The following is a 21,155-nucleotide window of genomic DNA, read 5'->3' as shown; positions in this document are numbered from 1 at the left end:
GAAAAGCGTAGCGCTCAAACAGACCTGTAGAGAGGGCGGGGCTATGCAAATGCAGAGCGGCGCTTTCAGTGGACGCTCCCGCGCTCCAGCCATTGGTCGACTCGCGCGCGTGGAAGACAAACCTGACGCTGAGTGAGAGGATCCTCTTCAAGAGACCATGGCTTCAAAGTGCCCTAAATGCGAAAAGACTGTTTATTTTGGTAAGTTTGTGTTTACTTTTTTTTTTTTTTTAATTCTGAACTTCTATTAAAAATGCATTCACCGTTATATTTTGATATGATAAATGACTTCCACGATGTATAATCGTGGAAAGGGATGGTTTGTTTACACAGGTGTTTATAAAGCGGATTTAAACATCTGAGATTCTTAAATTTGTCCGAGGATAATCACTCACTTCACCGCTTTCAGTAATTCACTTATACTTTCTAGTACACTCACCTCTTTCAAAACTCCCAAAAAATATTTCGAAAAGATGAGGTGCATTCCATGAATACGGGATTTCCGTGACTTTTGGAGTGCTTAGAGGGACAATTTTTTATTTATTTGTATTTTTAGAACTTTATTAGACATGTTTATAAATGATTGTGTCATATAACTAACTCTATATGAAAAGTAACTAGTTGTAAACAAATCATATGTTTATAGCCCCCCCCCCCCCCCAAATTGGTCATTTTTGGTCTGTTCCTCTTAGCTCTGGATCTTCCTCACTGTACCCAACAATTAAAACCATAAGTCTGATATCAGTTCGTTGTCCCAAGGCTATGTTTAATTTTCATCTTATATTTTATTTGTTTTTATTTATTAATATTACAAATTCTGTTTTATATATTCAACTATTGAAAATATTATTTATCCATTATATTTATTTATGAAATATTTAATTTATAAGTACTGTAGATTTAATTTTGACATCTATGTTTGATGTAAATTATTTTTTCTTTGTGTAAAATGTAGCAAAATCTCACAAATCATGGTTTTTACACATGTGATGATGATGCATATAAAATGTTGTCCCTGACCATTTAAGAAAGAGGGAGAAAAGCCTTTTTTGTCCTATTTTGTACTGTATTTGTGGAAAGTATCATAGATGGAAAGAAATATGCAACTTTTTACTTTTAGACTGCTAAGTGCAATGACAGCCAGTTTGTATTCAGACAATTTTATTGCCCACTTCTGTAACATTAATAACGAACAGTTGTGTCTAAGTCCTGTCTACATCTTACAGTCACCTTTCTCTTCTTTTTTTAACATGACCAGATGAGGGGCTATTTTTATAAACACTAAAATGAAAGCTTGAAAGTTACTTTACTTTGCTTTTAGATGTTTTCTTAAAAAATACAGCATGTGGCTCTTGATGTGGATGTTTTGGGAGCTGAAAGATCATAGTGAATGAAGGACCTCTTGTTTTTATTTATATCCATTTTCAGGCCAGCAGCATTGATGTCTGCTCAATATATACACCTCTCAATCCATTAAACGGTTGAATAGCCTCACTGCCACTTGACCTTATCATCCCTGCTCTCATATTTATAAGGTTATTCATCAGTGCATCAGAGCTTTTGTGGTGGAAACTGAGATGATTATTTAGCTCTTATTTATGTTGTATTAATCTGTGTGTCAACCGAACAGCCATAACACACAACCAATAAAGCTGTCGGGTGGTTTTAAATCGATGTAGTGAGAGAGGTGCTGTTATATAAACGCAAGTGCAGCTCTTTTCATGGCTATGTGTCTAGTGGGTGGGCAGAAAGTTCTCTAGCTTGACTGTTTTTCAGCAGGTTATGCTTCAGGATCCAGATTTCACATAGGACAACCAATTTTTCCATTTAGTTCACAAGCTTAATAATATGCAAAATCATTCATATAACATCAAAAATAGTAATTTTGCTTTAAACATACAAACGTTTTGACGTCTTAATAAGACATGATGGCTAGTTTTGATGGAGACCAACAAAATGGTTGCTGCATTTTGATTGTATAGGACATTTCTGATTTCTGACATCCCAGACAGTCTTATGGTCCATGATGCCGTAGGGCAGAAGAAAGGACAATTCAGGGTTTCACCCAAGTCCTCGGTTTATGTCATGAGGGAGTTGGTCGAGATGGATGCGGGTGACTGTGCTTTTATTAGACTCACGTTGAAGCCAAGACGCATTCCACACAGCTTTGGAAGAGCAGCGGTGCGGTTCTCCTCTTTTGGTCCTCGAAGTGTGTTTCCTTTGAATATGGAAATGTCACCAAGTGGAATATTTGAGGTTGACTGTGAATGCTGCATCCAGATCCACAGTCTAGACGTGAATGAGCAGAAACCAGCAATAAGCTTAAAGTTTTCCGGCATTGTGCCGGATTTCCGGCATTCAGTGTATGGCTGCGGAAAAAAACAAATCTTGTTGATATCACTTTCGAGTCCATGAGTTTGCCTACCAATGGTACGAGAGGAGCAGCTTTCACTCTCAACCAAACTAACATTACTAGCCAGTAAGAATGTTTTGCTCTTATAAACATGAGACGCGCATAATAGTATCCATGTGGAGAGTTGCAGCCCTGATGAATGGAGAAGTGAGGCAAAAATCTGTGAGGCGCAATGATCAAAGATGTCCATCTAGCGCATATTTACATAGAAAAGCGAATTATAAAGCAGTGGAGCTTTGTAAACAGCTCAGAGTAATCGTGTCATCTCCATAAGAACGATATGATCGCCATTACAAAAAACAAATTCACCTGGATTTTTGAAAAGATCCTGTTCACACATGATCTATTAATGGTAACTTACCGGTAATTTACCAGTGAAGACTGTATGTGTGAAAGGTGCTAAACTTTTTGTAATTAAAAGACAAATAATTTGTCTTTGAAAATTTCTTAAAAATAGTATTAAAATATTGTCTTGCTGTAGTGAACCAAGCATGTGTATTTTTTTTTTTCATCTCGTGAGATAAGTGTATTGTCACAGCTCACGTGTCGATAAGAAGTGACATGGTTCATAATTTTCCAAGTGTATGATACAGCTTTCATTCTTCAGGAAGAAGAATTCTTCTTTTCATGAAAAAGAAAATCAGTTTGAATAAAGCAAGCAATAACTTTGCCATAGTATTAAATGTTAAAGTTTTTGATTTATTTATAAATATTCATTTACATCCCTAGTTTATATTCAACATTAAATGTAACATATTCAATAAAAACAAATTGGTTTGGTTGCAGACCCAGCTGTTCCAGATGGTATTTCCAAACTGAGTTTGTGGGAGTTATTGCATGTGTTCCTGTAAATTCCTTTCCTGTTTCAAGTGGTAAGCCACTGTATTGAGCGGAAACTTTTCAAACTTTCGGTTGAACCTTTTAATCATTTATTGAACAGCTGTTAGCAAATGCTGTGGCTTTCTTACACAAGAGCAAGTGTAATAGCTTAATTTATCACATTCAGAGGTTACACACTGAATCAGTACTTTACCATTTTTCATACTTCAATTCAAAATGGGTGGGCTATCCAAATTTGAGAGTCTATATACTCTGAAAAATATTATCGGCATTTTGTCCACTTTCACATTTGAACACAACCATACAAGCAATTCATGTATGCCTAAAAACAAAGGCAGCATTGTAAGTAAACAAATGTAAAAAATGTATGTGATAGAAATCCTGTCCCTGTTAATGGCAGACCGAGCTCACTTGCAAAACAAAGAATCTGCTTCTTTCACTTTCCTTCATCTATTCTTTTTCACTGCTCTCCCTTCAAGGCCTATGTTCATTCTTGAAAAGAATTTAGCAATGCTTTCTTAGATGCCAGTCACATCGAAATATGAGAGGGCATGTCTATTATGTTATCCTTTGGTTTCAGATACAGGCAGACAGACCATTGGTTTAATGGGGAGTTGTCCATACCACTTTTCCTTTTTCTCTCTCTGTCCCCATCTCTCACTCTTTCGGATTTACTTTTACTGCATATACCCATTAAAACCCTGTGTTTTCCACATGGCTGCCTCACAAGCTGTTTTATTTGTGCAGAATAGGTTATATAATGCAACTTCTTGTATTTTTGTCAACTGTTTAGGGACGTTGCTGGGAGCCAGATTTGGGGGCCGTTCGCCTTGTTTGTCAGGATTCCTGGCAGGCATGAACCTCGACCATAGTTACAAGATGGTTTTTTTTTTTTTTTTTAGCTTGTTGCAAGGTTAGCAAGAAAAAAGATCTAAGCCATCATGTAATTACTTGTGTTTTATGGGACTAGGCTTTAAACTGAAATTATTCTAATTGGACCTACCCGAAGGCCTGCAGACATGCATAATTTGTCTCCATAAATTTGCTCTACCTGGAGACGTATCAAGGAGAATTTAATGCTGTGTGTATTTGTTCCTCTCAAGAATGTTCATAAATCACCCCATGAATGTATCAGAATCTATTTAAATAAAAATTCTGAATTTTAACTGGTTGAATTACACAAAATGTATAGTTTAAAAATAAACTTACATAAATTATAGATTTATTATATATTTGACATAAATGCTAGGTTTTATGGTACAGTTATGAATATTTTAAGGCATTACTGTAATTAGAGTTGGAAAAGAAAATGTGCTTAATTGTCAGGAATGTGTTGCAATGCAAAACAGCTTACATTAAAGTAGCAATTTCTTACTTTTGATTTTGTAATGCAATGTGATCCAGCCTGTTCATAATAGATTTCATGATATTCACCCAACCGCTGAAATGTGAGGAGCAGTACAGTTTCATATTGGCTGCAGGGAAGCTGATCGAGGCCGAGCTCCACGAAGCTGCATTGATTTGTACGGACAGCCATGGGCACTGCAATAGCACACAGGCACATGTAGCTCTCATTCGAGCCAGACAACTGAAAATCACGAGGTTGCCTAATTTATATCAAGAGGAAACTGCGAAGAGACAGACATCTTAGCGTGTCTTGCGTTAGCGGGGCCACATCTTTGCAGCGAGGGCCCAAAGCATACCCAGCCTTTCCGCACTACTGTAAGGAAATTCACAAGCTGCTGCAAATTGGAAAACCAAGCTTGCCATTTGAGATTTGTTTTGAGAAGGAACTGCCACTCAGGAGTTGATGGCTATGGGCAGGGTCTGAAAGAAAGGCTCTGTTTGCCATCACAGAAGAGTAGGGTCCTTAAACAGAGCTACAGAAAATGATTTGAGAACAGACCATGTGTGCTATTTATAGCTGAAAAAGCTGAGGATCATGGGAACTAACCACAGCTATCATCTCCCTACTTACTGGAGCCAGGAAGGGCATGTAATGATTTTGTGTACATTTGAGCTACAGTTTACCTCGTTTTATCTCTGTGTGTGATCGTACATGTTTGGCTAAGGCCTGAAGGCCCTCAGGTGCAAGGATAGCGGGTCAGACTGTAATCAGTGACTCGAAGCGAAGCACCATGTTGGACCCAGATGGCATGCATGTTGCTTTTACAGTTCAAGGGGACACGGTCAGGATAGAGTACAGTATAATAGTAGTGCTCTGAACAGATGGGTCCACATAAATGGCTGCTGAAGTGGAAGCAAATCTGTCCCTGCCTTTCAAATTGATTTCCATGTGTGCGACCACATTGAGTGGACAGATATATAACACATGTCATTTTGCCCATCTTTTGAGTCCTGATCTGTTAAGGTCTTGCATGGCCGGATCTTCAAACCATGTACAGAGTTAACGTCAAGCCATTGCAAGTACTTGTTTGTTTATTTTTTTTCATTTTTGAGTTATCAGTTTTATAAAAACCCATTTTAACACACTGAAAGTCTCTGCTTAGGATGATGGAGTAGGTTTTAGAGTGCATGCCTGCTGTGGTGCCTGTAGGGTGTTCAGCTGTGTAAATGTTGTTAAGGCCTAGCACTGTTTATTTGTGATAACATCTGAGTCAGGGTCAGCTTATAACAGAACTTCCTTCTCAATTTCTTTTTCTCGTTAGAGCAGTACTAAGCATCAGATATACCGTTTCATGAAAAATGGCCCTATTTACTTTCTAAATACACATTCCTGGTCTTATATATTATGCAAACAAGGTTGGTCTACACAGTCTTTCATGTTGCACAACTTTCTTTCTTCTGAAATGAAACCAAAAGCCAGCCAATAATGTTAATCAATAGCCAGATGGCTATTTAGATGTTGTTTAGGCTACCAGGTGATTTGGCCTTGATAGTTGAAGGGTTGCAAATTGTTTCATGTCAACTTTTAGGGACCACACATTTGTAGAGCCTCCATATCCACTTAATTTTTTAATGCTGTTGTAAGGTATTTCCTGTGAATGTGTGAGCCTTCTGATTCATTAGCCATTATAGGTAAATAACTAAAAAGAATAACAATGTACAGTAAACTGTTTTTTGTGCAGCTAAAATAACTGGTTAAGGTTGACACTAGAAGCCTTGCACATTTAAATTAAAAATGGCCATGCACACCTTGTTGGAAAATCCAGCATATGCTGCTTAGGTATGTTTTGAAGCATGATTGCTGGTTTGAGCTGGTTTAAGCTGGTCCTTAGCTGGTCATGAGCTTCAAAACATACCTATCCAGTATATGCTGTTTTTTTTTTCAACAAAGCAATCTTACTTTTAAAGATAAAGTGGATAAATCTTCCACTTTTGAAAACAGCCTTTGTACTGACCTCGTTTAAACCCACCTTACTGACCCTTCACTAAGTCCCAAATTTAAAAAAAAAAACGTTATTTACTGAAGACAATAGCTTTTTGGGCAGTGCTCCAACATATCGCACAATAGCACTTTGGCCACTCTTGTTCAAGTCCCTGCATTCTTTTCCCATTTCCGTTCCCCTCTGCTCTCCTATCACTTCCTGTGAACTTCCATATTAAAAACAAAGGGTAAACTATAACTGTTACCTAAAACACACATATGAAGCTTTGGGAAGCCCGGGGAGCAGTTGAGGTTATGTGCCTTACTTTAACTGCACTGTTCATTCATTCCCCAACCTAAATTTCCTGCCAGTACTGAGAATCAAACCCAGGACCTTCAGGTTACAGGTCCGACTTTCTAACCATTATGCCACAACTGGCCTTTTAATAGTGACATAATGTAGCCAGAGAGGATATATTATTACAGTTCATCTTACAGCTTTCTTCCATTAGGGATGTTCCATAAAGCTTGTCTAAATTTGCAATAGAAACCAAGAGGGTGAAGCTTCCCAAGGAAGGGAAGGGTCAATTTTACAATGGTATCAAAAATAAAAATCCTCGCTGTCTAAAGAAAAACATTTAAACAAATAGAAATACAGTGTCCCCATGTTGCAGAGAGATAGATGCATCTGTTGTGCCTAGACAAACTTAATAAGAATGATTAAACCGAGATGGATGTTGATGCGTCTCTCTCACGGCTTGATTTTTTTTTTCTTCCTTCCAGAGTCAGAGTAATACTCTTTAAAGAGCCTATTCTGTTCTGGAACAACCCCAGGATATTGAGCATGACATGTTTACAGAGAGACGTATTTACATGATATCATGTTGATAAATCTTGGTAATGTTGACTTCATTAAATCACATACGACTCTTGTTTGGTTGAGAGAGTTGTGACAGATTTGCTTTCGAAATGAGTTCTCAGTGCAGCTCCATTAGCCCACATCCAAACCTGCATTTATTCTGCTGAGATGGCATAAGCTCATTCGTGTAAAGGTGCTGAGGCTTTCGTTTACGCTCCCTTTGCACTCCAGCCAAAACACATTAAACAACAAACCTCTGTGTTGTTCATGGATCAGTTGACCTGGTGTTTGATGTGTTTTATGTCTAATTTAATTGTGGGGTAAACTGAGGGAAAACACAAGATCTAATGGCTGACGGGAGACGTTACCTCTACAGACAGTACCAGCAGGACTAAAGAGATTACCTCTGCAGCTCAAAACAAAGCACTAAGAAGCTTATCAGCGATCAGGTGTACATATTGCACTGCGTGTGCTCTTTAGAGCCGGACATTGGGAGGTACTGCAACCTCTCGTATAGTCTTACACAGCTGCCCATTACGGCTGTCATGCATCTACGCCTCGCATCCAAGGTAACCTGACTCTTTAATGAAGCCCTCTCTGGCCTCCCGTGTCTTCCCTCGCCAGTCGAATGGATTCCCTTAGGGATGAAAGAGATGACAGTGCTGTTAGGATATCGCTATAGTCGCACCGTTTCTGTTGGAAAGCAGAAACCAGGCTTACAGTTTTGTCTGCAGACAAAGCTTCTTGTAAATATACCACACAAGACACTGATTTCCTTTGGCTGTAGTAAAAGAATGTGTGTTAGAGTTTGACTAGAGGTCGTCCAGGGGTCTATTCAGCTTGATGAGCGATTAGCTATTTCCTCCGCCCACGCAAAACTACACCAATAACTTAAACGGCTCCCCCAGCAACCTCTTGTACAACAACAGAAGCCCTTTTAATGGCAACTCTGTTCATCTGCACTTCGTCAACCACCACACACATACACAAACACTTACGTTGTATAGTAGTCATTGGCATTGGCATCTTCCCTGCAGAGACACACTCTCTCTCTTTATACCCAGTTGGGCCATTGACTGTGAAATCTCACTTATCTTGGATTAGCCTCCTGCTGGAAAACAGTGATTTATACTGTCTGGATCTCTATGTCTCTCCAGTGTGAGCCTAGAATTAATTTGGATATGATGCCTGTGTTAGTGATAGGGTTACATTTATAGTACATACTGTAACTATTTCTCTTTTTCATCTTTAAAGGGGAGGTCTAAAGCTATTTCATGCATTGTGACTTATTTACACTGCTAAAGATTTGGATTCTCATGCTAAACATGAAATTAGTTGGACGTTTGTTGGAGTATTTATGGGCCACATACACTCCTTCAGGGTTCGTATAAAGGTTTTGGAAAGTTTTTTTTTTTGAGTATGGTCCTTCATGATGTCATAAAGGGAGGAATTCCTTATATGGACAATTCCTGATCTAATGAATTCCTTGTATCAGACGGAGCAAGAGCACGCCCATCTATGTGCTTCATTTGGGTTATGAAAGTTGTCTGCAGCGCTGCACAGACTTTTTAGAACACAAAATCAAGAATGTCAACAGAGAAGTGTGTTAACAAATTAAATAAAATTTAGTTCAATAAAGTTTCTTGTTCACATTTTATGTTGATGTCACAGCTTGCAGACGATCACTACACAAATCTTTTTTCGTGCTCGTGTTTCTTTAGCTTTACCCACAACATGCCTCCAAGAGCTTGTTTTCTAGGAGATGCCTAAAGCTGTCTGTCTTCTATAAATTTGCTAAAGCTAAAGTCTCTTCAGTGATATGAAGGATGAAATACTACTCTATAGTTCTCAAGATTAACATGAGATTGGCAGAAACTGTTTGTATTATGTCCCCTTATTGTTTAACTGTTGTACTTCCATATGAAACTGTGTTGCAGGTATTATCAGTGTGCTATGCATAAATGATTCCCCAAATCATGCATCTGACCTGGGTTCGAGTTCGAGTCCGGGCTCGCAGAACTTTGCCCAATAAAAGCCAATAATAACTTCCAAAAAAACGTTTAAGGAGAGTTGTGCACTTTTCTAGGCAAATTAAAGATGTTTATCTGATGTTAAATAAGTTGTGAAAAAATCCCTCTGATTCAAGGAAGGACCTAAAACTTACAGAGACCAGAGACTTGTGCCAGTAAACAACCATTTAGAACACCCCAGTAACCACTTTGCAATGCACTTCAAACTAGACTGCCCTGCAACGCCTGACATCCACTAACAGCACCCTTGCAGTAGGGCGGCAAGTATTGCAAAGGCAAGTGTAACTCTCATTTTCTTTAGAAAAATGTAAAGATACCAACTGTTTCAACATTTGTCCCAGACATTATAATACTTTTTAAACATTCATGCCCACACATTTTAAATTGTTGCTACGCCTCTGTGTTTGAGTATACTTGTGTATCTCAGTCTTTGCTTCACTTTAGCAGTATAAAATCTCCTTCTCTGATGGTGAAACTGATCTCTTCTGTACTGACCTAGACCCCCTGAGAGACAGAGGGATGCAAAACTGACAGAACGAAAACAATACTGTACTTCTCCAGGCGGAAAAGCTAGGAAGTAGGGGAGAGCAGAAGGAAATGCATCATTCTTTCTAGCTGATTGTGCCATTTTGATAAGCGAAGGTGTTTCCTCTGAAGTGAGAGAGCTGTCCCAGCAGTCCTGCCTTATGTATTGTCTTGAGAGTGAGCTCTATAAATGGAAAGAGTAATATTAGGTCTGGGGAAGTCTCCCAGGACCCTCTTGAAGAAATGGGACAGGAGGGGAAATGGAGCAGTGGGTCTCTGTACTGTGTGGATGTCGCCACTTAGCTGCCCAGTCCTAAGTAGCCCCTCCACTGCATTTCCTTGTGTTTCATGTCAACACATCTCAGCTATGGAATGAACCACTGTGACCACTCACAATGAGGCCAGTGCTTTTCATTGTTTTTATGTAATATGATGTCACATTGATTATCAGAATGAAAATGCCATGTCCAGACCAGCACACATCCCCAAAACATGAAGCTTGATGGATCTTAAAATTATGCAGATCCAACATTAATAATGCTGTGTGGAGACTCTCCATAACTGTGTCATATGCTGTCATTGTTTTGTGAGCTAGCAGCAAGTTTTTTTCGCTGCCAGTTCTCTTCTTTGCCCTCATGAGATAGTAAATTGTCTATTGGATGCTAACTTCAGAATTTCATTTGAAAGTAGTAGGTCACCTGGGTACTCTTTGCCTGCTGTTTTATGAATACTGGGAATATTATATATTATAATTTGTTGTGTAACCGGTGGTTATTTTTCTGCTATCCTGGGTTAAGTTAACTTTTTTGACAGGTTTAATCCTGTCTGGCGCCCGAAGGTTTTTTTCTTTAAAATAGTTATTTAAGTTAGGGCGGCTACCATCGTTATAAGTATTAGGGCAGAAGGATTTTTCATGTATGGACTTACATATTTTTAATGAAAAAGTGTAAAAATCTGTCTTTCTCTCTCTCTCTTTCTCATCTCCCAGCTGAAAAAGTGTCATCACTGGGGAAGGATTGGCACAAGTTCTGTTTGAAGTGTGAGCGCTGCAGTAAGACCCTCACCGCGGGTGGCCATGCTGAGGTGAGTAATGCCGCGTTTCCACCGCAGGAACTTTACCCAGGAACTAGGGACTTTGGCCTGGTACCCGGTGTGTTTTCACCGCAGGAACCAGGAACTAAATAAAGTTCCGGGTAAAAAAATGCCCCTCAGAAAGTCCCTGCTGGCGAGGTGTAATTTTTCAAAGTTCTGGAACTTTCGGGGGCGGGACTTGGGCGCTAAACATCCTGATTGGTTGAGTTCACACAGCATTGGTTGAGTTCAACCACCATTTATTCGGATAAAAATTTTCTAAATATTACTGTTATTGTGTCATGAAATGTAATTTTAAAAGTATTTCAGGCGAGAATGTAGTTGTTTAAAACTCAAATCTGTGGTTTATTTATAAAGACAGCGCCTATTTAAAAATGTGTTTCGCCGATCTCAGAGACGGTCAGCTCCACGCGACCAGCGGGAGCTCAGTGATCATCTATCCGCCGAGAAGCAGCCTCTCCTCGGCTAGACCTTCTGATGTGTGCCGCTGGCTCTGATGTATCTTTAGTGGTTAAACATAAAATATAATTCGTTTTGGGTAAATCTAACAGGTTATCTTTGGTCTGTATTAAATTTATCTATATGTTAAAATGATAATAAAAAAGGCAAATCTATATAATATTTCATTTCATTGTAATGGCTGTATATATACACATATCCCTGAACTAAGTACATTTCTGCAGCTGTTATTATGCTTAAATGAAAACGAAAGGAGGCAGTGGTATTTGATATCCTATTTCATTTTATTGTAAATATACAGAGAGGAAAATAGCAGTAGCCATGGTCAGCTGACTGAAGTTATCAAGTACGCTGCTGTTTGCAGATTTACTGGACTTGCGTCGTCATCACACTCCCGAGTCGAATGCACAAAGTCTGAACTACCGAGATTGCACGTCCAAAATCAGCATATTTGTATTGAGAAACGCGCGCAGACCTACGTCACCAGTCTATTTGCCTAATCTTCCCGGTACTTTACACCGCGGTGGAAACGCAGAAAGCAACAGGTCTGGGGGGAAAAAAGTTCCTGGGAGAAAAAGTTCCTGGTACAAATTTTCTGGGTAATTTCGGTGGAAACGCGGCATAAGTCAGAGATCACACACTACCTCTCTGCAGTCTAGCTAGGGAAACTCAAACTCCTACAGCTGAGTATTGATTTTGTGACACTGTGCGTTTCCATCAGAGGACCAGTGGTCTATTTGAAGAGTCCAGAAGCAGGACTGAAGCCGGCGAGCGACGGTCGGTCTAGTTTGTTTGGTGTGTTCCACTCGTCGGCTCTCTTCGGGTCGTGGCCGTCGGCGAGAGTGAGAGCTCTGATTGGATGTTCAGTTTATCGAACGAGTTCGCTAAGCACTGCTTTGTTTACATTTCGTATATATGCGTTTATCTCGTTTATCTGTGTTTCGGTTTCCCCTTTTGAATGAAGAATATATATTATTAATAGCTGCTGATATGTGTGGTGTGTTCCAACTCGAGGCCACAACACCATCAGATTTCGTTGCTGCTAGTTCTTTGAAGTCAGCTTGGTGTGTCCCGGCCTTTATGTGTGTGGGGAGCTAGCATGACATAAACACAATTTAAGGGGTAAAAATGATGCAAACATGAAAATTCAAAAACAAACTGAATGTCTCAACCTACAGGATGTTGCAACAAGCATTTTGCCTCCTCATCTCTTTTGGATTGCTGTGTGTAATCGTATCTCATGATGCTCGTCTTCAGTGATTTGTTGAGAGCTAGCTGGCCAGTTTTGTACATCCCGAATGTTCCTGTGTGCATGACCGCAAGCCAAATGAAATTCACCATGACCTTTCCAGCATCCTGTTACATCACACAGTGATGTGTTATCTAGATCGGAATAGCAGTAGAGGGCAAAGGACAGGGCAGAGATGTTTTAGAGCCAGAGGAATCGTCATCATCAGTCATCATGTTGCCTTGGGCCTGTATTCCACAAGGATAAGAGTAGGAAACACAGAGTGTTGCATTTACTCTATGAAGAGAGTCACAAATAGAAGGAATTCTCTCTGTAATCTCTTTGTAAGCATATTAACATCTTCACTGCTCACATCAGCCTAAATCTGGATGTAGGTCAGGTTGCTAGGTCTTACACGGTACAGGAACAAGGATGGGGTAAAGTGAAGATGGGTAATACATGTGTGTAACTTTCTCTTTGACCATTGATCGAACAAGAACTCGCCCTGTGGATAAGATGAGAATCCCTTAGTGTCCTCCGTGGATTCTGGCAGGGTAAAGTGAGAGGGTTTATGGGAATAGCCATGTTAAGTAGAGGCAGAATAGAGAGAGTTTGGATTCAATTACCAGAATATGTGAGAGGCTCTGGGAAAGGTGTGGGCTGGTGCGCTGCTCTATATGACCGGTGAGAGATGACCAGTGAGACCTGTTATGGGAGCTGATGGATTGAGCTTCGTATCTGGCTTAGACATCACACCCACAGATTTTCTCCACTGTCTGTCTGATGCATATCACACAATATGTCTAGAGATTTATCAAAAAACAAGATCTAATTTTAATTGCCAATTTTTAGACTAACTTTTTGAAAACTTAGTAGTCTCAGTTTTTTTCTTTAAGACAGGTCATAACGTTTTTTAATTCAGTCGTGAATATGGTTAATGGTAAATGGACTGCATTTATATAGCGCTTTCAACAGACCACATGGCCATCCAAAGCGCTTTACAATTTGCCTCACATTCACCCATTCACACACAGACTGCTGTGTCAGCCATTCAAGGCGCCATCCAGCTCATCGGGAGCAGCTTAGGTTAGATGTCTTGCTCAAGGACACCTCGACACTTGGTCAGGTGGAGCCAGGGATTAAACCACCAACCTTCCGGTTTGTAGACATCCTACAGGAACCACTGAGCCACTGCCGCCCTATGTAGATTGGTCTTATTTGTATTGGAATAGTAGGACCGATTTCCCCTTGGCAACTGCTAGTTGGTCAAACTAGATCTTAAGACACAGTCTTAAATTGGTGGCTAAGTTTATGCAACTGACCCCTGAAGTGACATGAACCTCAGAGAGCACTGAAAACCACATGCCAATGTCGATGTGGTCATTAAGTGCATATAGTTAAGCTTGTGTGATCTGTTGCCCAATACAGTTTGAGATTGCAGCTCATTTGGTTTTGGATGCACTGTTCATTCAGTGTCATCGAAATCATGTTTCATAGTATCGCATCTTGTCATTACATTCTGTTTTCAGTTCGTTTAGAAATTTGGTCCATGTTGCGTTCATATTTTTGGTTTGGAATTAGCTTTTCACCGAGCCCCGCCCCCCTTAGTTACTGTTGCTACTTCCGACAAACAAATGGTCAAACACGACCAGCGCGACAGATTGCCATGACGGGAAGAGGTATACCCGTGCGTGTCAGTGACCTTTTTTGGAGTAATACCTCCGCGATATCCTCCTGATCGAGGCAAAAGGGTCTACAGTATGCCGTGGAGGGAAAAAAAGCGAAATCTGAGAAACACCATGACCTGTACCTCAAATGCAACCAGCACAGCCTTGTGTACCAGTCATGCTCTTGCACTGCTGGGAAAGTTCTCTTTCATATGTTATGGTCTATTGTTGTCTATTGCAAGTAGCTATTTTTATTATTATCTTGGTGAGTAAAGGTTTTAAAAATGATAACTAAATACTAATTGAGTCTTAAATGCATAATGTAGACATATAGGCTAGCCTATATAGGCTAATGTTGGCATTATTCTTTTATTAAATTTCAGCTGCTATGGCGAAGCAAATAAGGCAGAGTCTTTATCTTAATTAATTTCGTTATTGCCAAATACCCATCTTAATTTAGAATTTATCTAAATTAAAATTTTTAAGAAAGACTCGTTTTTATTAAATGAGTCTATACCTAGGGCTATTTAGAGTTCTGAGATGTTACGATGTCACAGAGGACTTATTTTATTTCTTTGTTCAAACTTCCAAGTGGCCTATTACGTTAGTCATGTATAAATTGTTAAAACATGTATAAATGACCCATTCTTGACAAAAGGCAAAAGAGCTGTGTGCGTGTGTACATTTGAATAATGTCGGGCTGTAAACGGGTTCGGGCTTTTAAAAAGCTGTCAATCAAAATGTACTTGTCTGGCTCGGGCTGAAATCTGTCGGGCTCGGGTCCTGTCGGGCCTAACTTTTAAGGCCCGATTACAGCTCTATTCTAGTGTCCAATTTACAAACGCCGTGGGCGCACCGCTTCACCATCTTGCTTGGAGTCAAAGTTTGTCGGAACTGCCTCACATAGTAACGGTTGCTATGATGTGTGATTAGACAATGGCCGTTTTGGGGGAGGGGCCGGCGAAAGGCTAATTGGACCAAGACCCATGTTTTTAGCGGTCTTGGTCCGTTTGTTTGGTGCGCAGTTCGTTTTAATCAAACCAAACATGAAAAGTGTGAACAAACTTAATCTTTGAGAAACTTTATAGCATAGTAATAAGATTTCCTTGACCACACATTTCAGATTCCTCTATAGGATCTTGACTATAAAAAGCTGTAAAGTTGACCAGACTTCATGTCAACATCTTGATATGTGAGACTTCATTTACATTTATACATCTGGCAGATGCTTTTATACAAAGCAACTTGCAACTTTCATTGCACTTAAGGTGCTCATTTACATTTGATCAGCGCATGCTTTCCTTAAGAATTGGATCCATGACTTTGATGTTGCTAACACCTTGCTCCATTATTTGAGCTACAGGAAAGCTTAGGAGTGTTGATGAAGTCCTCTAATTCCCTCCCTAGTGGTCTAATTGGGCTAACACTTTAGGATCCAGATTGAATCACACCAGAACCACTACACCTCTGTATTCAACGAGTGTAGCTTTTTTGCCTTTTTTAGAAGTATTGACATCTTACAACATCAAGTTTTCCGGTCATTGCAATTGAGACAGGAAGGTGTCTGCTAGCCTTTGTTGGAATGTGGGGCTCATTACACAGATTTTCCCCTTGCATACTTTTGTCCTGGCATGAGGCCACTGTTCTCTGCCCCTTCCGTTCCTTTATCCTGTCCCGCGCAGCGGTAACGGTCACACAGCTGTCGTCTGACGGTTCCCATGGCAACCTTTTCCCGCCATGGCCCTGACCAGGGCTCTGGGAGCAACTGCCATTGAAATCTGTTTCATCTTCCATGCAGTCACACTCAAGGCACTCTATGGGTGTCCTTTTCCATCAACATAGACCGTGTCCTGGTAACTGCTGTGAGTGTTATCAGGGAGTGGATGCCAAGATAACCACAGTCTGTGCCATTTAGACATTTAGGATGGTCTACCAAGCTGCAGATTACATTGCAAACTTACACCAGCTAATGCACACTCATTCACTTGTAGAGATCTAATTGATGAAAAATAAGCCTAGAATGACCATGTTTTTCTTCTGTTTTACATCCTCACAGCATGATGGGAAACCATACTGCCACAAGCCATGCTATGCTGCCCTCTTTGGGCCAAAAGGTGAGAGGAGATGAAACGCATAGGATTTCAGATTGAAGTCAAGTAACACGGAACTCTTCTAACCTCTGTCCATTTACCATATATACAACACACAGGGTTATGGAATGACTGACATGACTTAAGCGAATTTGAACTCTTGTGTATATATAGTAAGAATAAATAGTTAAATCATTGTTGTCATGAAATTAAATAGTGCCCTCTGTTGGGCATTAGGAACATTCTCTGACACTTCTTCGCAGTAAGGTTTAGTGTTATTAATGTACAGTAGGTTGTTTTATCATGTATATACTATTGTTAATTTGTTTTTATGTACATGGTTAAAATGTATTGGTATCTGCAGAGATTAACATGAAATTTGATGGATAAATGTGGTAAAAGTATTGCCAGTTCATGATACCAAATGCATTAACTAATTTTAATGAATGAACAAATGGTATTAGTCATATCCAACATTTCTTAATATGAATGTTGTATGATGGAGAGATATTTTCATGAAACCTTGTTTATTATGTAGGTGTGAACATTGGGGGTGCTGGCTCATATGTGTATGAGGCTCCAGCCAATCCCTCCCCACCTGCATCCACCGTAGACTCTGCACCCAATCCTCAGGAGAAATGGGTCCCGGCATCTTCAAGGCCACCATCTAAAGGTACAAACAGCAGCAACTGACTTATTCTGATCTTAACAGGCCGAGTGTACAATTGAGGCCACAATATAAAGGTTGTAGGTTGTGTGCATCTCCCTTTAGCTACAAATCATTGCATTCTAAATGTTTTGCAATAAGACATAATAACAAATTGCGCAGTGTTTATTTGGATCATGGAGTGCATGCATCTCTCATTTCAGCTGGAAGCATCACCACCTTCTCTGGGGAAGCCAACTTGTGTCCCAGATGCAACAAGAAGGTCTATTTTGGTATGCTTCTCTCGGTCCTAACAGCATTTCATACTGTGACTTGGATTTTAACGGTGGCGGTAGCATAATGACATGCCCTATTACTTATGGCAGCTGAGAAGGTGACGTCACTGGGGAAGGACTGGCATCGTCCGTGCCTGCGTTGTGAGAGATGCAGTAAGACCCTGGCAGCTGGCAGCCACGCAGAGGTGAGAGGAAAATGAAGTTGCTAATAGTAGAAGCACAAAGATGGCTTCCATGATTCTTTCATGAATTCCGTCCATGTTAAAGAAATGAATCATAATATTAATCACAATTAATTCATTTCTTGAATAAACCGCAGGGCATCTATGGGTCATTAAATTTTTTTAATAGGTAATAAATCAATTAATTCTTAAATTGTGATTCATAGGTTCCTTTGGGAGTAAGTACAGTTAATCAAAATAAAACTGAAATCTCAGGATGACTTAATGTGAGAATTAATTTGCAGAAAAAGAACATTATCACCGTAGAAGCCTTGGCACACTGTATATGTATGAATGCAATATTTTTCAGTTGAAAGTGCTGATACATAAACATTTCTATTTCTAAATGCATGAATTTATCTTAAAATGTGTTTTTGTGTGTTGCAGCATGATGGTCAGCCCTACTGCCATAAACCATGTTATGCTGTCCTCTTCGGTCCAAAAGGTACTATGAGAGTTTTCAACTCTAGATGGAGCCATTGCTTAAATGTCAGAAAATAATCTGAAATCATTTCAAATGAGCAGTTCTTCATTTGCAGTGGAGACACTTAACTTTTCTAGCAATTTTAGATCTTTAATATACTTTTCTGCTTTCTTGAAATCATAATGAATCCTGAAAACCTGATATGTCCAAGTGAAATTAGTTATTAACCCAGTCTGATCCACTCTCCTGGACTTCTAGGTGTAAACACTGGTGGTGTCGGCAGCTACATCTATGACAAGGAGCCCACCACGGAGGCCCAGCCTTGATTTTCAATCCCGGGAAGCCCAACTTCACTATAATAACAGGCACTACCAGTACCTCACACACTTTCACATATGCCCCACTTTTTGCCTTATCACAGATAACCTGTGCCAGCTTGAACGTTTCTGCAGAAAAGTGACGCCACATATAATCATGCCTTGAGCTCCAGCCGCACCACTGACAGTCCCTTGGCCTCTTCTTTTTGATCTACCCCAATTACAATGAACCCCAATAAGAGGAAAATTTGAACTGGTTAATCATTTTTTATTTGTCCTATGATTCATTTAAAGGTCATTTATTTGTGTATACAGTATCTTTGTTTGTATTATCATTAAAGCACTGTATTGTAGCTCCTCTATAAAGGAAAAAGTAAGATCCCTACTTCCACAATACTGCATGTACAGTAGGATGCTTGTGTAATGAGTGTTCTAGTAGCAGATAAAACAACAGAAGTTCACTGAGGGAGTTTTGTTACATGAAGAGGAGCCGAGCTGTTTGAAATGCCTGCTCGCCTTAGAGTCTCCATGCAGGTGCATTCGGGAGCACATCATCATAAATCTGAAAAATATTCCCAAACCCAGATTTACCTTTTTGGCCATATGGCAACATTCTTTAGTTGCAACTTTTTAAGAGAAGATCTGCAGCATATATGCAGACAGTAAAGTGAAACGGCCAAGCTCTTATTTTTAAGGGGAGGACAGATCCTGCTCCCAGAGGGCCACTGTCCTGAAGAGTTTAGCTCCAGATCTAAGTACACCTGAACCAGCCAATCAAGGTCTTCCAGATCACTAGAAACTTCCAGGCTGGTGTCGTGGGACAGGATGGAGCTCAAATCTGCAGGCCCTCCAGGAGCAGGTCTGGATACCCCTTGATTTATGGGATAGCTAGTTGAAGTCCACAGGGACTGATGGGAACAGGGGTGTATGTGATTGGTGCTTGGTGACCAAGTAGCTGCAGCTAATATTTCTGATGCCAATCTAGTACCGTTACATGATGCATGAAACATATTAAGGAAAAGGTATGGATAAGCTTTTGTATTATTTGTGATCTGAATATTTTAAACGAACCCCAGTTTCTCAAAGTGTTGAAACTGAAGTATTATGTTTTCCATTAGTTCTTTAGTTTGTAGTGAATTCGACTGCAGTCTTTCTGAAGGTGTATTTGTACTCTGACTGTTATATATTTTTGCTGTATCAGGCCTTTTGTTCTTTGGAGAACTCTCTTATGCAGAGTCTGCATGTCAAGTCCTGCTGCTTCTGTTTGTTTAATCCCATATTAAAGTTTACATAAAGCTTTTCCCTTGTCTTGGATTTTTATTTAATTGCACCTCGATATGACTCCTGTACTGAAACATGCTATAACAAGATGGGAACAACAAGGGAGTTAAAGTAAATAGATACAGATGGCCTTGAATGCACTGCCATTGTTACTATTTTCCAGTAATAATTTGATTATGTCATGATCTTCATGTTATGCACTTATCCACAGCAACATCTCTGAACATTCACTGGAATTATTTTTCTGACAGTCTATTTGTGTGCTTTGATCACAAAATGCTTTTGTGTAGTAATTGGTTTTTCTCCATTTTACAATTAAAGGTTGTCTTGGGAATATACTCCAGTGATGTGAGTTCTCAAAGCATTGGTGAAAACATCTCTTGATCTCCAGTTAAGGTTATATTCAGTCATATTAGGTCTGCTTAGATTTGTCTGTGCTTTGAGCTCCTAGCAAAATCAATAGAACAAGATATTCATTGTAAAGATATCCTTTTTTTAATCATACGTTTACCACTCTGTACAAAAACAGAATAAAATGTGACTAGACTATTGCTGCTAGAGTTAATCACGATTAATCACATCCAAAATAAACGTTTTGGTTTGCATAATATGTGTTGTATTGTGTGTATGTCTGTGTGTGTGTACTGTGTACATTTATTATGCATTTATAAATACACTAAAAATTATGTATATATTTAAGAATTTTTTTTATATATAAAATAAATTATATTAATATAAATATATACATGTAAATATTTTTTTTTTATGTATATGTATATATAGGATGCAATTAATTGTTGCCCAGCACTTAAAGGTACAGGTTGTAGGACCTGCCACTAGAAGGCGCACTACCAAAACAATAACAATCGCGTGGTTTGATGACGCTTAAGGAGGAGCGTGGAATGATGGGATTTGTTGTCTCCTACCCAACCGCTGACGGCCATCAATCAGACGGAAAGATAAATCATGGGTTTAACGGATGAGGTAAAGTTTTGTAAATGTTGTGTTTGATGTCATAATTTTCAAACGCGAGTTCAACGATTTGCTCGAGTAGATTACGTACAAAGTCAATGCAAAGATGCGATCAGACTATGGATCAAACTCTCCTCGCACAGGTCTAGAGACGCGATGCCCTGCGTTTGGCGTGTATGACCCATAATGCTAATCTTGTTGATCGTTATAGCATACGTTTTCTGTAAAGATACGAATCAAAACAACTCTTGTCAAGTAAAACACAAGTGAGAGCGGTATCTCTTTCTAGTTGAAGTTTGTCGCGAAGCTCTCTCCATCTAGAAAATGCAACACCGATATTAATATTCGCTCTTTGTCTCCTCTTGTCCCAAACTCTTCTTTGGTCGTTTGGTTGGCCCGTACACTTACGTTTACGGGAGCTGTCCTTGTCGACATTTTTAAATTTTGTTCTTTGTGTTTAAGGTGCAG

At 39.5% G+C, this 21,155-nt stretch overlaps 1 protein-coding gene across 1 annotated transcript; it reads left to right on the top strand.

Moving 5' to 3' along the window:
- The first annotated feature begins 54 nt into the window (after window positions 1-54).
- Window positions 55-19,733, top strand: crip2 (cysteine-rich protein 2). The gene is made up of 8 exons (XM_059520697.1): window positions 55-200; window positions 10,983-11,077; window positions 16,497-16,554; window positions 17,069-17,203; window positions 17,401-17,469; window positions 17,563-17,657; window positions 18,081-18,138; window positions 18,376-19,733. Exons 1-8 carry the CDS (start codon window positions 158-160, stop codon window positions 18,441-18,443), a joined length of 621 nt encoding a protein of 206 aa, XP_059376680.1. The 5' UTR covers window positions 55-157; the 3' UTR covers window positions 18,444-19,733.
- The last annotated feature ends 1,422 nt before the right edge of the window (window positions 19,734-21,155 follow it).

Source organism: Carassius carassius, chromosome 32, assembly GCF_963082965.1.
Source record: "Carassius carassius chromosome 32, fCarCar2.1, whole genome shotgun sequence".
NCBI classification, from domain to species: domain Eukaryota; kingdom Metazoa; phylum Chordata; class Actinopteri; order Cypriniformes; family Cyprinidae; genus Carassius; species Carassius carassius.
Note: the sequence above shows the minus strand (reverse complement) of the source record. Positions and strands in the feature narration are given on the sequence as shown.

What these genes read in the sequence shown, in the direction of transcription:
- crip2 (XM_059520697.1), top strand. Translation starts at nt 158, where the DNA reads ATGGCTTCAAAGTGCCCTAAATGCGAAAAGACTGTTTATTTTG. An exon ending in TGCCCTCTTTGGGCCAAAAG is followed by an intron (nt 16,555 to 17,068) that starts GTGAGAGGAGAT and finishes TTTATTATGTAG; the next exon opens with GTGTGAACATTGGGGGTGCT. An exon ending in CAACAAGAAGGTCTATTTTG is followed by an intron (nt 17,470 to 17,562) that starts GTATGCTTCTCT and finishes TACTTATGGCAG; the next exon opens with CTGAGAAGGTGACGTCACTG.